This window comes from Melanostigma gelatinosum, assembly GCF_949748355.1.
Source record: "Melanostigma gelatinosum genome assembly, chromosome: 9".
NCBI classification, from domain to species: domain Eukaryota; kingdom Metazoa; phylum Chordata; class Actinopteri; order Perciformes; family Zoarcidae; genus Melanostigma; species Melanostigma gelatinosum.
This window is the reverse complement of record NC_136642.1, coordinates 6,015,461-6,033,437: the sequence shown is the minus strand read 5'-3', so window position 1 is coordinate 6,033,437 and position 17,977 is coordinate 6,015,461. Positions and strand designations below refer to the sequence as shown.

Here is a 17,977-nt window from a genome sequence, read left to right as displayed (position 1 = left end):
ATTTCGGGTTAGAAAACCTTCCCAGTGGTCATTAGTTAAAGTGAGGTTCACTCTCAACAGTTTCTTGGTGCCATACCGTCTCAAAATATAAACATTTTAAAGGAAATTATTAGTGAACCTCCATTTCTCTTCATGACCAATAAGTAAAAATATTTACGATCACTTTTGACAGCTTCTGTACAATTCTCCTTCTGGTGACGATTCCAGGTGACATTAGCATAAAGTATCAGTGATTTGGTCAAACTGGTGCAATTGTGAACCGATGTTCTGTATTGTTGTGTGTTTGTGTTGAACAAAAACAAAATATCACAGCAAGAGACGAGTTCACTCATTTAATCTATATATACACCAATATGCACACATATTGTTGTTATGAAGAGTTGGAGAATAATCTTTATTACCTGATGTTTCTCTACAAACTCATACTGCTCAACCTTTAGAGGTGAAATCTCAAGAGGTGCTCTGTCAGGAAAAGAGAGTCACAGCCCGACAGGACATGCAGACAGCTGAGGAAGGATTTGTGCTGATTAATGCAAGATGGGGAAATGAAACGTTGTGGAAAGTTTCTGACCAACGAACAAGTGTGTCTTTTCTCTCTTTCTCTTAGAGTTCAATGCTCAACAACTCTAAATGCCATCAGGTCATTTTGTGAGTGTGGTTTGATCAGATCAGACAGAAATCTGTAAACGTAAGACTTTAATTGACACTTTGCTCAATCCTGATTGGTGCAGGGACAAAGGTGACGACGCAGATATACCCGAATGGAAATAACCAGAGAACGTTTCTCCATGTTGGAAGCCATTGCTGATGAGAAAATAGCTTTTTTGAGCTTAAGGTGGCTGAAACTTTAGAGGCACGTTCTCGGCCGTTACTGCCTGATTGCTGTGGGCCACCAAACTGCCCACCACAGGGTGCTGCATCACCTAAAAACCCTCTATTAGTGACTACTGTGGAAAAGGAGGATGATTAAAAGTTATAGGAAAGGAGGCTTACATCTGACTTTTGAGTGAACCAGCTCTGGTGTGAGTCAGACTGAAAGGACACATTTGAAATAATGACGTTTGTTATTTATAGCTGCTGTGTTGTGCAGGACAGAGAAGGATGGTCGAACGATGAACCCTGCAGCTATTGTTTTACTATTGAGTGAATATTTTGAAAAGATGATTCTGTATTTATGATCATTGATATTTTTTGGGCAATTTTTGGATCAATTAATTTTTTTCTGTGGTGATTTTAGTCACGTGCTGGCTCAAATACTGCGGAGAAACCAGTGGTGGAATGTAATTAAGTACATTTACTCAAGTACTGTGCGTTTAAGTTTTATTGTCATATACATTTACACATATACGAAATGTGTCGGTTGCCAGACGACCCTCTCTAACCAGTTAGCCACGGCATGTGGTACGTGTACAGTACTGTCAAAAATAACAGTACATGCACATTTTGAGATACATTTTCTCTTTACCAGACAGGCTCGAGATTACACGTCCCAGTGAGCATTTTTCCGTTGAAAAGACGTATGACAATGCCCTTTTAAAAAAACGTTTACATTTTGTCTAATTTTGAACAGCATTTGTTGCTTTTCAATAAATAAATCTTCTATATATATATATATATTGTGGCAGCCGGAGGGGCAACCCCAGAGGGGCAGTGATAGAGGGACGATATTGCCTGACATGGAGGCGGAGCCCCCATGTCAGGGAAGGGAAAAGAGCGCCAAACCACCATCAGCCCAACAAGCAACACCTGAGGAGGAGAGACGAGGGAGCGACCACACCCTATCAGAGGAGGAGGAGGGGACTACAAAAGGGCCCAGGCAACAGGAAACCGGGAGAGAGTAGGAGTGGAAGAGGAAGCAGAAGAAGTAGCTAAACAGAGAAACCCTTGGAGAAGACTGCCTTACCCCTGGATCACCCTGGAACGTCTGACTACCCGCCCGGCTCACGACCCCTGCCTGTACGACTACCCTGCTCCTGCCCGCGCCCTGGACCGTCTGAGGAATACCCGCTGTGCACCGACCCGTGGAATTGGACCCCGACCCTCCCTCTGGAAAACGGACATTGTGTTCTTGAGTGTCTATCCTACCTCTTTCCCCTCTCTACCTTCAGTAAAAACCTCACTTGAACCGTTTATCTGCCGACTGGTTGTGTTTATTGGTCAGTGTTGTCGTGAAACCCCCTGTCCACCCCGGGGGCTGTCACAACTTGGTGGAGAACGTGGGCACTACCCGGTTCTGGCAACGCTGACCGATAGACCAACCGACCCAGTAAGCATGGCCACCCCGGTGCCATTTCAAGAGCTGCTAGCGGGGCTAATCGCTAGCAACCAAGAAACCCAAAAGCGCCACGAACAAGCCATGCAAATACAAATGCAAATCCTCCAATCCCAGCAGCAACAACAATACCAACAGCAAAGCCAAATGGAGAAATATATGGAATTGCAAACAGAACGCGCGGAGGCCATGCAAAGCGAAATCAAGGGCATGTTACAGAACCAACAGGAGCAACATACCGTGGAGAGAGCCAATCCAGCGCGCTTCCTGCTCAAACAAACGGCAGCGGACGATGTTGAAGTTTTTTTCCAAATATTCCAGACAACGGCACTCCGCGAGAAATGGCCAGAAGATCACTGGGCAGAGTTAATAGCCCCCTTTTTGATCAATGAAACGCAGGTAACGTATCAGGACTTAGAGCGCGCTGGAAAAGTTGACTTCCGGGTTTTGAAAGCGGAAGCGTTACAGCGATGCGGGGTCACGCTGTTCTTAAAGGCCCAACGATTTCATGACTGGTCATATGACGCCTCACTTTCTCCGCGAGCCCAGATGCATGAGATAAAAAGGATCACGACGGCCTGGCTACACGCAGAGCCAACCGAGGTGTCGCCCACCGATCGCGTGGTCATGGACAAGTACATCCGATCACTCCCGTATGAGGCAAAAAAATTGGCAGGCCAGAGAAACCCCCGAAACATCGAGGACCTGGTGGAAATAATGGAGGGTTACCAAGCCGCACAAGCTTTAGTGCGTGGGGGAAGAAACCAGACATTAGAGGGGCCCACCCGCAAAGAAAAAATTAAAACGGAGGAAAATAAATATGTGTCTCCCTCCTTCCCCCCAGGCTTTCCCCGACGTCGGCCGGCGTTTGGACAGGAAGAGAGGAGGTGCTACCACTGCGGCGAGATCGGGCACATCGCCTGGGGATGCCCTCACCGCCAGGACGCGCCCATGCCCACGGCCAGTGAGGGGAGTCGCCCATGCGGTTTGATTACAGGATGCTGGGCCACTCACGAGGACCACATGCCCCTCACCCCTGTCAAAGTCAACGGCCGCGACGCCTCAGCGATGGTGGACTCCGGGAGCGCCATTACATTGGTGAGACCCACGTATGCTCAGTACCCGCTCCTAACCGGCACCCGAGCGGTCACGTGCATCCATGGGGAGACCCGCGAATACCCCACCACCGCCCTAGAGATCTACACGACAAGGGGTAGATACATCGGCACTGCAGGAGTCGTGGAAGGACTCCCCGTAGAGGTGCTCGTCGGCCGAGACCTGCCCGTGTTCCAGGAGCTTTGGCGCAGCCTGGTGGTGAAACCAGGTACGACCCCTCCCCGAAAGTACAAAAAAAAAGCCATCTGTGGGCTGGGGGAGGAGATCTCCACCGATCCCCTATCGGAAGGAGTCGCCAGTGCCGTGGCCCGGGCGTTGGTGGAGGCCACCCAACCCAACCCCGATGACGTCTATGCCACAGCCATCGAAAACGACGGACCCTCCAGCCCCAGTGAGCCCGAAGGAGAGGCGCCGCCCATCCCCGAGGAAGCAGATACCCCCTCCCTCGACGAAGAGGAGCTGGCCGGGCTGTTTCCCCAGGACCCGGAGGAGCCCATCTTACCCGGGCCCCTCACAGGGAGGTTTGGGACGGCCCAGTTGGAGGACCCCAACCTAGCCAACGCCCTTCGGCAGGTGGCCGCCGTAGACGGACGACCACTGGACGGGGTAAGAGACCTCCCTCCCACACATTTCGCCATATATAACGGGCTCCTATACCAGGTAGTAATGAGGGACGGGGCCCCCCTCAGGTTGTTACTGGTGCCACGTCCTTTTATACCCTCTGTCCTACAGTTAGCCCACTCCCATCTCCTAGGTGCCCATCTAGGAGTGGAGAAAACCCTGGAAAGGGTGAGGGCCAGGTTCCACTGGCCCGGAATAAAAAAGGCCATCGAAGATTACTGCCGGAGCTGCCCCGAATGTCAACAAGTGGCCCCACAACCCCATCACAGAAACCCGCTGGTGCCCCTGCCGATCATCACCGTCCCCTTCAGCAGGATCGGGATGGACCTAGTGGGGCCCCTACCCAAGACCAACAGGGGACACAGGTACATCCTGGTTATTGTTGATTACGCCACCCGGTATCCCGAAGCCATCCCCCTACGCTCCATGGCCACCAAGGGCATAGCCAGGGAGCTTGTGATGTTGTTTTCCAGGGTCGGAATACCGGAGGAGATTCTCACCGACCAAGGGACCCCGTTCATGTCTAGGATCATGAAGGACCTGTGTGGCATGCTGAAGGTGACCCAACTGAGGACGTCGGTGTATCACCCCCAAACGGACGGCCTAGTCGAGAGATTCAACCAGACACTGAAAAAAATGCTGAAAAAGACCATGGACCAGGACGGTAAGAATTGGGACCAACTGCTGCCATTCCTTATGTTCTCCATTAGAGAGGTGCCCCAGGCGTCTACAGGATTCTCGCCCTTCGAGCTCCTGTACGGTCGACGACCCCGGGGACTACTCGACCTGGCCAAGGAAGCCTGGGAACACCAACCCTCCCCCTACCGCACCATGGTGGACCACGTCGAGGAGATGAGGGTGAGGATGGCATCACTCTGGCCCATAGTCCGAGAACACATGGCCGAGGCACAGGCGGCCCAAGCCCGCGTGTACAACCGGGGAACACAACCCCGAGTGTTTAACCCAGGGGATCGGGTGTTGGTCCTGGTGCCCACGGCGGAATGTAAGTTTTTAGCCCGATGGAGGGGACCGTATGAAATTATGGAAAAATTGGGGCCGGTAAACTACCGAGTCAGGCAACCAGGTCGAAGGCACCCGACGAAGATCTATCATGTTAACCTTCTCAAGAAATGGGTGAGTAGGGATGCCATGCTCTGTTTCTCTCTCTCTACAACCCCAGGAAAAACGGAGCCCGTCGAGGTACCCGTGGGAGAAGAGTTGACCCCCCGGCAGAAGCAGGACGTCCGGGAAATGGTGGATCGGTTCCGAGACGTGTTCTCCCCGGACCCCGGATACACCACACTGGTGCAACACCGGATAATCACCGAGCCCGGGAAGAAGGTAAAACTAAGGCCGTACCGCATCCCCGAAGCCCGCCGGGGGGCGATAGAGAGAGAGGTACAGAGTATGCTGGAGGCCGACATCATCGAACCCTCGACTAGCGAGTGGTGCAGCCCTATAGTGTTGGTTCCGAAACCAGATGGCTCAGTCAGATTCTGTAATGATTTTAGACAGCTCAACGCCATCTCAAAATTTGATGCCTACCCGATGCCCAGGGTGGACGAAATGATAGAGCGCATCGGGAGGGCCAGATACATAACCACCCTCGACTTGACTAAAGGCTATTGGCAAGTGGCAGTGGCCCCCGAAGACAGGGAAAAAACGGCCTTCACTACTCCCATGGGCCTGTACCACTATAAGAGGCTGCCGTTCGGTCTCCACGGAGCCCCCCCCACGTACCAGAGACTGATGGACCAGGTACTTCGTCCCCATCGAGAATACGCGGCAGCCTATCTGGACGACATCGTCGTACACGGGGAGGAATGGGGGGCTCACCTCCAAAGACTGGACGCAGTCCTGAAAGCTCTGCGAGGGGCGGGGCTGACAGCCAACCCCAAGAAATGTCGCCTCGGCCTCCGGGAAGCTGACTACCTGGGGTACACCATCGGCCGCGGCTGCGTCAAGCCCCAGGTAGGAAAAGTCGACGCGATCCGGGAGTGGCCCCGCCCCCGCACAAAGAAACAGGTACGAGCCTTTATTGGGCTAGCTAGCTACTACCGACGTTTTGTTCCCCAGTTCTCTGCCCTTGCAGCGCCCCTGACGGACCTCACCAAAAACCGGCTGCCAGATCGGATCGTCTGGACGGCAGAGACCGAGGACGCCTTCGAGAAGCTGAAGGAAGCACTGTGTTCCGAACCAGTGCTGGTGACCCCGGACTTTACCCAACCGTTGGTGGTACAGACGGATGCCTCCGAGACCGGGGTGGGTGCCGTCCTGTCCCAGCTGAGGGATGGAGAGGAGCACCCAATCACGTACGTAAGCAGAAAACTGTTACCTAGAGAAACAAAATACGCCACGGTCGAGAAGGAATGTTTGGCCATCAAATGGGCTCTGGGGGAACTGAAGTACTATCTGCTGGGACGGCACTTTACCCTGGTCACGGACCACGCCCCCCTGGTATGGATGTCCCGAGCGAAAGACAATAACGCCAGGGTCACCCGCTGGTTTTTATCCCTTCAGCCGTATGCTTTCTCTGTTGTCCACAGATCCGGGGCCGCTCATGGAAACGCGGACGCCCTGTCAAGACGGGACGCCCTAGGTTCCTGGAGCAGTCCTCCCCCCAGGTCGGATTTAAGGGGGGGGGTATGTGGCAGCCGGAGGGGCAACCCCAGAGGGGCAGTGATAGAGGGACGATATTGCCTGACATGGAGGCGGAGCCCCCATGTCAGGGAAGGGAAAAGAGCGCCAAACCACCATCAGCCCAACAAGCAACACCTGAGGAGGAGAGACGAGGGAGCGACCACACCCTATCAGAGGAGGAGGAGGGGACTACAAAAGGGCCCAGGCAACAGGAAACCGGGAGAGAGTAGGAGTGGAAGAGGAAGCAGAAGAAGTAGCTAAACAGAGAAACCCTTGGAGAAGACTGCCTTACCCCTGGATCACCCTGGAACGTCTGACTACCCGCCCGGCTCACGACCCCTGCCTGTACGACTACCCTGCTCCTGCCCGCGCCCTGGACCGTCTGAGGAATACCCGCTGTGCACCGACCCGTGGAATTGGACCCCGACCCTCCCTCTGGAAAACGGACATTGTGTTCTTGAGTGTCTATCCTACCTCTTTCCCCTCTCTACCTTCAGTAAAAACCTCACTTGAACCGTTTATCTGCCGACTGGTTGTGTTTATTGGTCAGTGTTGTCGTGAAACCCCCTGTCCACCCCGGGGGCTGTCACAATATATATATATATATATATATATATATATATATATATATATATATATATATATATATATGATTTTGGTCTGGTCAGCTGATTTTGGTCTGAATGTACGTTCTGCATTTCATGAATCTAATGTGCGTCTTGTCACAGCCCGGCTCAGAGACTGGAACAAAATAGGGAGACAAAGAGCTGGCGGCCAAAAGTAGGAGTTTATTTGTCTCGCCACAAACACAATGTTAACAGCATTTTCACAAATAACAGTAACTACTGCGGTGAGCCCATCAACAAAGGTCTTCCTTCCCGCCCTCGCCTGCCAACTGGAAAGGGTATTTAAGGATGAGCCACCCCGACACAGGTGAGACTCATCCTGCTGACGATCCTCCACTCAGCACCTGTAACAGATTAGACACAACCCCGGCACCTCGTGTATGATAGGAGGGTCGACTCGTCACAGTCTCTTTAGCAGATAAATGCTCCTCAGTGGTCATCAGCTGGTCTCTGTGTCTTTCTGCTGTTGATGAGCAGGTAGAGTAAAGTGTGATTTTACCCACAGGTACATAAAAGAAACCCAAAATGAAAAGAAACTTCTTTAATATTGGTGAACATTTGGGCTTTTATTACGATTAAATCATGAGAATTGAGAAAGACGCTCCGTGAAACGGCAGCTTTGCAGGAAACATTCATGATTAAATATGCAGATGATTCTGTAATGAGTTCATGGAGTCAGAGTCTGGCCATGGCTCTTTTGTTGGAGAAGCTGATCCCTATACTGTACTCCTATGTAAATATCACGTTAGGTTTTGAAAAAGAAGCACAACGTTGTGAAAATTATCAGAAAGTATCCCTCTGAACAATTACATGCATAAATAAAATGTCTAATCAATGAGCACATTTAAAATTTAAAAAAAACCTGGAGGGAAAAATGAGCCCTCATTTCTAAGCTCTATTACATCAACATAACAATCAGTTATTTACATGAAATAATTGGATTAAAAACACTTTCATTCCATTTGTTGTTTGTTGGATAAAATCATTACATGTCTGGTGAGAACCTCCATTCATTTCCTACATGATTGTCTGATAAACATTTGATGAATCTGGTTTTCAACCTTGAAGTAAAACTCATCTCATCATGATCCTCACTGATCAGGCAGAAGAGGCACCGCGCCTCATACACATTGAAACTAATTTAAAGGGAACATGAAGAGGAAACAGCTGTTCAAACATAAAGCCGAAAAGCTTTTTCCTTTTTAGAAACCCCGACAGAGACAGAGCATTAAATTCCCCCGTTGTTATTGTATTACAAAATTGGGCCCATTCGACTGTATATTTGGTCTAAAGATACATTTCAGCACAACATTCACTTATTTTTCTTGAGATCATCAATGAGATATTTCTCCTTTCTCTCAAGGAATTTGTAGAAGACTTCTTTGCCTTCACGTCCAGCAGAATGCAGGGGACCAGAGTAGAGCTGCCTCATCTTCTCCACGTTGGTAGGGATGGCAGAGATTGCATCGTAAGCCTCTTGTGTTGTGATGACTTTTTTTTCGAAGAGCTCATCCAAAATGGGTCCAATGTTGGTCACTCTGGCGATCAGCTCGGCTCTATGTTTATCCACAAAGTGCTCCCCTGAGGACAGAAGGAAAAATGACAAAGACATATTAGACATATTAGATTTATCAGATAACATGAAGCCAACTTGATACAACTCTAAGAAAATGACTTCAGATTAAGTAACAGTGATTTCTATAGTTCAGTTGCATGTGTATTGCATTCATTGGAGCGTTTTTAACTGCATGTGGGTTCCAGGACGAGTACATGTTGTTACAGCTGATGAATAAGGGAACATCTCACTGTCACAAAATGAAGTTTTCTCCAAATGTCATTCTCACATTTATGACATTTTGGGGAAATGCACTTATTGGCATCTTGCCACGAGTGAGATTGGCATTTAGCTTAGCTTAGCATAGACATTTAGTTTAGGTTAGCATAGATATTTAGCTTAGCTTAGCATAGATATTTAGCTTAGCTTAGCATAGATATTTAGCTTAGCTTAGCATAGACGTTTAGTTTTTCTTAGTTTCTATTTTTAAACTCTGGACGGAGCCAGGCTAACTGTTTCCCTTCACTTCCAGTCTTTATGCTAAGCTAAGCTAAATGTCTCCAGGCTCAAGTTCTTTTCTTGATGCACAAACATCACAGCGGTCTTCTCATCCAACTCCAAGAAAGAACACCAAAACATAATATTTCCCCAAAGTGTCAAACTACTCATTTAAAGTGTAATACTATGACGCAGCACTCATCTGTTCCTTTCTTGAGCCGGTGCTCTGTTTGGAGAACAGTTAGACCTGTTCTACATATACAACCATGCAGCAAATCAGCAACAAGGTTTCAAAGTCAGATTCTGGATTTCTACTGTTCTAAACAATCTGATCAGTGACTGATCACAGGCAGCATGAATTAAATGAGCTAAGAAGACATCATAGTACCTGTGCAGCCACCTTCTGCTCCGGCTGAGGGTCTCACAGCTGAAACAGATTTATGGAAAATTAAAATTGCTCAACGATGGACCGGTCTATGGTCATACATACATGCTACTGTGTTTCTATACACAGCAAGTAAAATGATCATATTTAATGACACAATTAGAAAACGAATGAAAGCCACAGACTTTGTCTCTCAAATGCTTTTCCTGCACTTAATTTGTCCTCAACTTCCTCTTCCTGGTTTTAAAACACATTGTGCGAGTCAGTGTCATCATACATGTAGAGGGAGGCAGTTTGCCACAGGAAATGTCATCCTGGTGTAAATATTGATTGCTTTTATGTTTAGGTGAGCTAAAGACAATGTTTCACTCTGCAGGAAGATAAAGTTGTATTCTATTCTAAACTTCTATTCTACAATAGATATAAAAGGTTAAATCCCGAAGCACAGTTTTGTCTCATGTCAACAAAAAGTGTAAAAACAACTCACTGTCACTGGAACCGGGGTTTGAGGACTGTTCACCAATCTCTTTCTCTGCCAAAATAGAAAGACAGTATTAGATGATGGATGACGTCAACAACGAACATGATGGAATTACAACTTGAGTTACAGGATTATAGGAAACATTCTGTGATTTATAAACTGGGATCTTGGGTTTGTGCATAAGGTTACGTTGCTTTATGGTTTATGTAAAATGTGGTGGTTCAGTTTTCTTCAAGTCTGTCTTAAAATGATAATCACATGTTCATATGTGTATTAAAACTGTTTGTTTTTATGTTGGACAAACTGAAAGAGTCTTAAAGATTTCCATATCTGAACACAAAACTGCAACGTGCCCGAACACATGCTCATTAAAACATTATTTTACAGCAGAGCGTTTTGTATTCCTGCTCAACCAGTTATCTTCCTGTTCATACTGGTTGGTAAAGGAGCACATTCAACGTGTGATGTGAGACAAAATACACAGTTCTTGTTCTTTGTTGACATATTCATCATGTTTGATTCATTTTTAACTGGTCTGTGCAAATATGTGTGCGTTTGGTGTAAAACCGAATTAATATTGTGTTTTTGCCAGATAAAAAAGCACAGGTTAATGAACAAAATGTATGAGAGCTGCATTCAACCTATGGGAGGCCCTGGTATTTTGCACGCTCACTGGTAAAGCTTAGGGAAAGTTAATATAATTCATATAATTAATATAAATAACACCTGCACTTTTCCTAATATGACAAATCAAAATGTCTGCCGTGAAAAGGTTTATATTTAGCAGCTGTGCCATTTTGCTGTATTAAACTGGAAATAAGCCTCGACTGGACATATGCACACACGGGCTTTGTAGTTTTTATTTACCAGAGACTTTGACGACATAACAAGGACATTTTTTTTATTATTTCTTCCAGTAATCGTGTCTGAGTGAGCTGCACTGAATGATATCATAAAGACGGTGGGGGGGAGGACATGACTGGCAACAGTCTGCAGATCGGGCGTTTCCCCTGTGTGTTTGGAAGCAGCAACAAATACAGTAAAAAGCCCTTTTTGATGCCCAATGAGCAAGAACAGGTGATGAAGTGCATATAAGCTGCCCTACCACCCTGCTTCATGCATCTGATACACCTTTTATTTCTTTATTTCACCCTCAGATAGTTGAGTCCGACACTGCTCCAAAGCGAAAGTAAAAAGTAAGGCGGGTTGGTTCAAACTATTTTTTTCACTTTAAATTTCAACTTTAATATTGTAGAAAATATGCTATGCTGCAAAATGACCACCTTTCAAATTTGTGGTAATTTGTCGCTTAATTATCTGTAAGCACACGTTTCAGGGTTTAACGATCTCAAGCCGAATATAGATTCTGCTCTCATTCCACATCAAAACCATGAAGATATTTACCGAGTTTCTCTGCGTCATCGTTGCAGCCGATCTCTGTCAATAACTCTACAACCACTGCAAGAGCCCCGGCCTTGGTAAAAGTTGAAACCAAGACGTCTGTGACCACTAAGTAGTTTTTATCCTCCACCTGGTTGCGTTTGACCCGCGGCTCTTCTTCACGGTCCAAAAGCTCGTCGCGGAACTGCTCAAAGTTCCTCTGTGACAGGTCCGCCAACGCGCGTTTAATCAACTGTTTTGGGGTTTTGGGGGCCATTTCTTAGCGAAAGATCCCGGACTGTCAAGCAAATGTTACGATATCAGCAGAGGAAGAAGAATAAGGTTCTCTTCCTTATGATGTAACTACAGATACATGCAAAGATACATATGATGCCTTCAGGGGTTGTCGGGAAATCTTATGCCCAAGATATATTGATAAATAACAGAATTGATAATAATTATTATAGTTGAATGTAAAAAATGAACAATTATAGTAATTAATTAATTCATGAATTAATAGAAAGTGAACTTAACCCTCCTGTTGTATTCCATGTTTTCGCTCTGAACATTTTCTGTTGATTTAATCTGATTGGCATAAAGTTCCATTCATTGTGTCCACACTGAGCATCTGTCTGAATTTAGATAATTTACATTAAAGTCTGGGTGTTTTATTTTACACCTGAGATTGTCCCAGGCAAAAATGAATGAGACAACAATTAGCGTAGTTCAGGCTCATGTCCATTCATCAGATGGACACACTTCCTCTCCCAGACCCCCACATGCATAAGTGTTTGAGTGCGCGGGCACACACACACACACACGCACACACACGCGCACACACCTCAAATCCCTTCTTGGCTTTCAGCAACCCATCAGGGAACCCTTCCCTTCAGTAATGAAGAAACTAACCTGGTGGAAGAACCACGTCACCCAGTGCAACGATGTGACTCATTTATGTGTTTATATTGTTACAATGAAGCTCTGTGGCACAGAATGACAAGATAGAAGACTAGCAGGCTTTGGATACACAGACAATAATAGTCGTTCACTTTTGTCTTTTCATGGGAGTGATTGAGCGTTAAGAGAAATATAGAATATTGGCATGCAGCAAATGTGCAAAAGCATATTAAAGGCTGATCTACTTCTTTTACTACTACAATTATGCAAAAGCTCATTCTTCCCAAATAACTGTTGTAGTATAACCAGGAGGAGCTCAAATGTTCTTTGTCACACTACACTTAATAACAGTGACGTTATTGAATATTTATCCCGTGAAAAATTACCATAAATGATGCAAAATAATGAATCAACATCTCAAATTCCTGTTTTGAGCTTGTAGGCTTCAGCCCAAACTGCCATTATTTATCCTACAGCTCCCTAGGGCCACAAAAGGCACTGACGCAGCAGCTACTCTGCACCCTGATACCTGTAAACAGACTTCATGTGTAAAATCGCTGCAGTTCCACATTAAAATAGGACTCTGCTCTCAGCCTCCTTCCATCCGGCCGGATACAGATCCTCTAAGAGTAAACCGCTGAATACAGAACACCTCAGTAACATGTGCTGAACGTCAGACAACAGGAGAGATCCATAACCAATTCATGCCTCTCCTCACATTCATATCACATTACATACATAAATGTTTCTAAACTCTATTACATCATTTTATTTGCCTTGTATTACATTTGTAACACTCCATTCACTGAAAACGTCAGAACCACACATAGCAATCATAAGACTTTATTATGAATGTATATAGATTTCCAAATAGAAAACATTTTAAATGACCCTCCAAAAGTGAACGTATTGTTGTTGGGCAGAATAAAAGTGATTAATAGCACATATATGGCATAAATGAAAGGTTCAACCTGCTTTAGAAGCAACACTTATGGAAAACCATTTATGATAAAGCATGTTTTAATTTACACTAAAATAATTCGGCTAAAAACAGACTTTCATTCCATTTGTTGTTTGTTGGATAAAATCATTACATGTCTGGTGAGAACCTCCATTCATTTCTTACATGATTGTCTGATAAACTTTTGATGAATCTGGTTTTCAACCTTGAAGTAAAACTCATCTCATCATGATCCTCACTGATCAGGCAGAAGAGGCACCGCGCCTCATACACATTGAAACTAATTTAAAGGGAACATGAAGAGGAAACAGCTGTTCAAACATGAAGCCGAAAAGCTTTTTCCTTTTTAGAAACCCCGACAGAGACAGAGCATTAAATTCCCCCGTTGTTATTGTATTACAAAATTGGGCCCATTAGACTGTATATTTGGTCTAAAGATACATTTCAGCACAACATTCACTTCTTTTTCTTGAGATCATCAATGAGAAATATCTCCGTTCTCTCAAGGATTTTGTAGAAGACTTCTTTGCCTTTAGGTCCAGCAGAATGCAGGGCACCATAGTAGAGCTGCCTCATCTTATTGCTCGTGGTAGGGATGGCAGAGATTTCAACATAAACCCCGTGTGTGATGACTTTTTTTTGGAAGAGCTCATCCAAAATGGCTCCAATGTTGTTCACTCTGTCGATCAGCGTGGCTATATGTTCATCCACAAAGTCCGCCCCTGAGGACAGAAGGAAAAATGACAAAGACATATTAGACATATTAGATTTATCAGATAACATGAAGCCAACTTGATACAACTCTAAGATAAGGACTTCAGATTAAGTAACAGTGATTTCTACAGTTCAGTTGCATGTGTATTGCATTCATTGGAGCGTTTTTTAACTGCATGTGGGTTCCAGGACGAGTACATGTTGTTACAGCTGATGAATAAGGGAACATCTCACTGTCACAAAATGAAGTTTCCTCCAAATGTCATTCCCACATTTTATCTATGATGACATTTTGGGGAAATACACTTATTGGCATCTTGCCACGAGTGAGATTGGCATTTAGCTTAGCTTAGCATAGACATTTAGTTTAGGTTAGCATAGATATTTAGCTTAGCTTAGCATAGATATTTAGCTTAGCTTAGCATAGATATTTAGCTTAGCTTAGCGTAGACGTTTAGTTTTTCTTAGTTTCGATTTTTAAACTCTGGACAGAGCCAGGCTAACTGTTTCCCTTCACTTCCAGTCTTTATGCTAAGCTAAGCTAAATGTCTCCAGGCTCAAGTTCTTTTCTTGATGCACAAACATCACAGCGGTCTTCTCATCCAACTCCAAGAAAGAACACCAAAAAATAATATTTCCCCAAAGTGTCAAACTACTCATTTAAAGTGTAATACTATGACGCAGCACTCATCTGTTCCTTTCTTGAGCCGGTGCTCTGTTTGGAGAACAGTTAGACCTGTTCTACATATACAACCATGCAGCAAATCAGCAACAAGGTTTCAAAGTCAGATTCTGGATTTCTACTGTTCTAAACAATCTGATCAGTGACTGATCACAGGCAGCATGAATTAAATGATCTCAGAAGACATCATAGTACCTGTGCAGCCACCTTCTGCTCCGGGTGAACAAACAGGGGACTGTTCACCAATCTCTTTCTCTGCCAAAATAGAAAGACTATTAGATGATGGATGACGTCAACAACGAACATGATGGAATTACAACTTGAGTTACAGGATTATAGGAAACATTCTGTGATTTATAAACTGGGATCTTGGGTTTGTGCATAAGGTTACGTTGCTTTATGGTTTATGTACAATGTGGTGGTTCAGTTTTATTCAAGTCTGTCTTAAAATGATAATCACATGTTCATATGTGTATTAAAACTGTTTGTTTTTTATGTTGGACAAACTGAAAGAGTCTTAAAGATTTCCATATCTGAACACAAAACTGCAACGTGCCCGAACACATGCTCATTAAAACATTATTTTACAGCAGAGCGTTTTGTATTCCTGCTCAACCAGTTCTCTTCCTGTTCATACTGGTTGGTAAAGGAGCACATTCAACGTGTGATGTGAGACAAAATACACAGTTCTTGTTCTTTGTTGACATATTCATCATGTTTGATTCATTTTTAACTGGTCTGTGCAAATGTTTGTGCGTTTGGTGTAAAACCGAATTAATATTGTGTTTTTGCCAGATGGTAGAAAAGCACAGGTTAATGAACAAAATGTATGCGAGCTGCATTCAACCTATGGGAGGCCCTGGTATTGTGCACGCTGGCTCACTGGAAAAGCTTAGGGACAGTTAATATAATTCATATAATTAATAATTAATAACATCGGTGCTTTTCCTACAATGACAAATCAAAATGGCTGCCGTGAAAAGGGTTATATTTAGCAGCTGTGCCATTTTGCTGTATTAAGCTGGAAATAAGCCTCGACTGGACATATGCACACATGGGCTTTGTAGTTTTTATTTACCAGAGACTTTGACGACATAACAAGGAAAATTGTTTTTTTTTATTATTTCTTACAGGCAACAGTCTGCAGATCGGGCGTTTCCCCTGTGTGTTTGGAAGCAGCAACAAATACAGTAAAAAGCCCTTTTTGATGCCCAATGAGCAAGAACAGGTGATGAAGTGCATATAAGCTGCCCTACCACCCTGCTTCATGCATCTGATACACCTTTTATTTCTTTATTTCACCCTCAGATAGTTGAGTCCGACACTGCTCCAAAGCGAAAGTAAAAAGTAAGGCGGGTTGGTTCAAACTATTTTTTTCACTTTAAATTTCAACTTTAATATTGTAGAAAATATGCCGTGCTGCAAAATGACCACCTTTCCAATTAAACGTGGTCATTTTGTCGCTTAATTATCTCCAAGCACACTTTTAAGGGTTTAACGATGGAATATAGATTCTGCTCTCATTCCACATCAAAACCATGAAGCCGTGAGATATTTACCGAGTTGTTTTGCTTCCTTGTGGCAGTCGATCTTCATCAATAACTCTACAACCACTGCAAGAGCCCCGGTGTCGGTAAAAGTTGAAACCAAGACATCAGTGACCACGATGATGGTTTTATCCTCCACCTGGTTGCGTTTGACCCGCGGCTCTTCTTCACGGTCCAAAAGGTCGTCGAGGAACTGCTCAAAGTTGACCTGTGACAGGTCCGCCAACGCGCCTTTAATCAACTGTTTTGCGGTTTTGGCGGCCATTTCTCAGCGAAAGATCCCGGACTGTCAAGCAAATGTTTCGATATCAGCAGAGGACGAAGAATAAGGTTCTCTTCCTTATGATGTAACTACATATACACGCAAAGATACATATGCTGCCTTCAGGGGCTGTCGGGAAATCTTATGCCCAAGATATATTGATAAATAACAGAATTGATAATAATTGTTATAGTTGAATATAGTTGATAATAATTGTTATAGTTGAATTGCTTTAAACAAATGTTTTTACGAGCACATAAGACTATCCCAATTATCTTTGCACCTTTGCAACAGACTGTAAGCATTATAAATGATAATTTAATGGTGATGGAAATTGATTTATTTTTAGTTCATAAGAGGTTTGCAGTATGATTTAAATATTCAGAATTATTCCCATTATTATCCAAGATTCAGACTTTGTCAGTGTTTCGGGTCATTTCATGAAGATACAAAAACATCTTTAATTCAAAAGAGGAATAAAAAAAATACATAATTTTGCATTGACTGTTAGATTAATTGTAAAAATGAATGTAATTCCTAAAAAATTGGCTACTTTTATGATGATTGAGCACGTGTAAAGCTCTGATTGGGAGACGTATGGACAAAGGTTGGTCTGCCGTATCAGCAGTGTACTTTTCTCTCTCATCTCATGTAGCCTTATGGCTTTATGGTTGCTGTAAGGCTGTGATTGGGAGGAGTTTCGCGAACGGCAAATATTAATATTTCCGACAGCATTTGAAAGCAGCACTTCTTTTTCTTATAGGCGTAACCTACATTTTGGGCGGGCAATAATGTAACCTGAACTTTAGATCCTTCTAGAAGCAGATAATAAAAATGGTCCAGTCTACAATCAAACGCGCGCTGAGGCACGCGCTGGAGAATCTGAGTAAGATTGACTTTCTTACGTTTTGTCAGGAGCTGAAGGACCGCAGAGAGGAGCCGCGGGTCCTCTGCAGTCACGTGGAGGATAAAAGCGTTTTGCAGATCACAAACCATATGATGGCGTCAAGTGGCAGGATGACAATCCCTCCCTCCCGACAAGGAGCAGGGAGGTTCCAGCTGGAAAGTCTTAAGAGCCAGTTCACCCAAAAGGAGGAGAACATGTGATATAACAACGGCTCCAGAGTGCCAGGATATGGAAAGAAAATCCCCCCCCTAACCCAGCTATAGGACCTAAGGCTAGTCCACTACCCAGCTTACTCCCAGTGTAATTTAATAAAAATGCACTATTGTTTTTTCATATTTTTCTTGAGTAACAAAAGTGTACGAGACCACAGCTGCATTTTGTTGTGCGACCCTGTGTTGCAGAATGACAATAAATTATCCTTGAACCCTGGAAT

General features: G+C 44.6%; 2 protein-coding genes across 3 annotated transcripts; both read right to left on the bottom strand.

Moving 5' to 3' along the window:
* Positions 1–7,511: 7,511 nt before the first annotated feature.
* On the bottom strand, positions 7,512–11,914 carry LOC306782228 (apoptosis-associated speck-like protein containing a CARD). Its single transcript, XM_079275490.1, has 4 exons — positions 11,599–11,914; positions 10,201–10,245; positions 9,717–9,755; positions 7,512–8,856 (listed from the first exon to the last, which is right to left on the bottom strand). Exons 1-4 carry the CDS (start codon positions 11,849–11,851, stop codon positions 8,588–8,590), a joined length of 606 nt encoding a protein of 201 aa, XP_079131616.1. The 5' UTR covers positions 11,852–11,914; the 3' UTR covers positions 7,512–8,587.
* Positions 11,915–13,298: 1,384 nt separating this feature from the next.
* On the bottom strand, positions 13,299–16,724 carry LOC306782229 (apoptosis-associated speck-like protein containing a CARD). Of its 2 annotated transcripts, XM_079275491.1 has the most exons (3): positions 16,388–16,724; positions 15,024–15,083; positions 13,299–14,154 (listed from the first exon to the last, which is right to left on the bottom strand). In XM_079275491.1, the coding sequence occupies exons 1-3, from the start codon at positions 16,638–16,640 to the stop codon at positions 13,889–13,891; spliced, it is 579 nt and encodes a 192-aa protein (XP_079131617.1). In that variant the 5' UTR covers positions 16,641–16,724; the 3' UTR covers positions 13,299–13,888. The 2 variants fall into 2 exon arrangements, with proteins under 2 accessions (XP_079131617.1, XP_079131618.1); XM_079275492.1 differs by lacking the exon at positions 15,024–15,083.
* Between the last annotated feature and the right edge of the window lie 1,253 nt (positions 16,725–17,977).

Bases quoted from the DNA above. Each gene is read 5' to 3' on its own strand.
- LOC306782228 (XM_079275490.1), bottom strand. From the start codon at position 11,851: ATGGCCCCCAAAACCCCAAAACAGTTGATTAAACGCGCGTTGGCGGAC. The intron at 10,246-11,598 runs GTAAATATCTTC...CTATTTTGGCAG, and splicing joins CGATGACGCAGAGAAACTCG to AGAAAGAGATTGGTGAACAG. The intron at 9,756-10,200 runs GTGAGTTGTTTT...AATCTGTTTCAG, and splicing joins AAACCCCGGTTCCAGTGACA to CTGTGAGACCCTCAGCCGGA.
- LOC306782229 (XM_079275491.1), bottom strand. From the start codon at position 16,640: ATGGCCGCCAAAACCGCAAAACAGTTGATTAAAGGCGCGTTGGCGGAC. The intron at 15,084-16,387 runs GTAAATATCTCA...CTATTTTGGCAG, and splicing joins CAAGGAAGCAAAACAACTCG to AGAAAGAGATTGGTGAACAG. The intron at 14,155-15,023 runs GTACTATGATGT...TTCTGTCCTCAG, and splicing joins AGCAGAAGGTGGCTGCACAG to GGGCGGACTTTGTGGATGAA.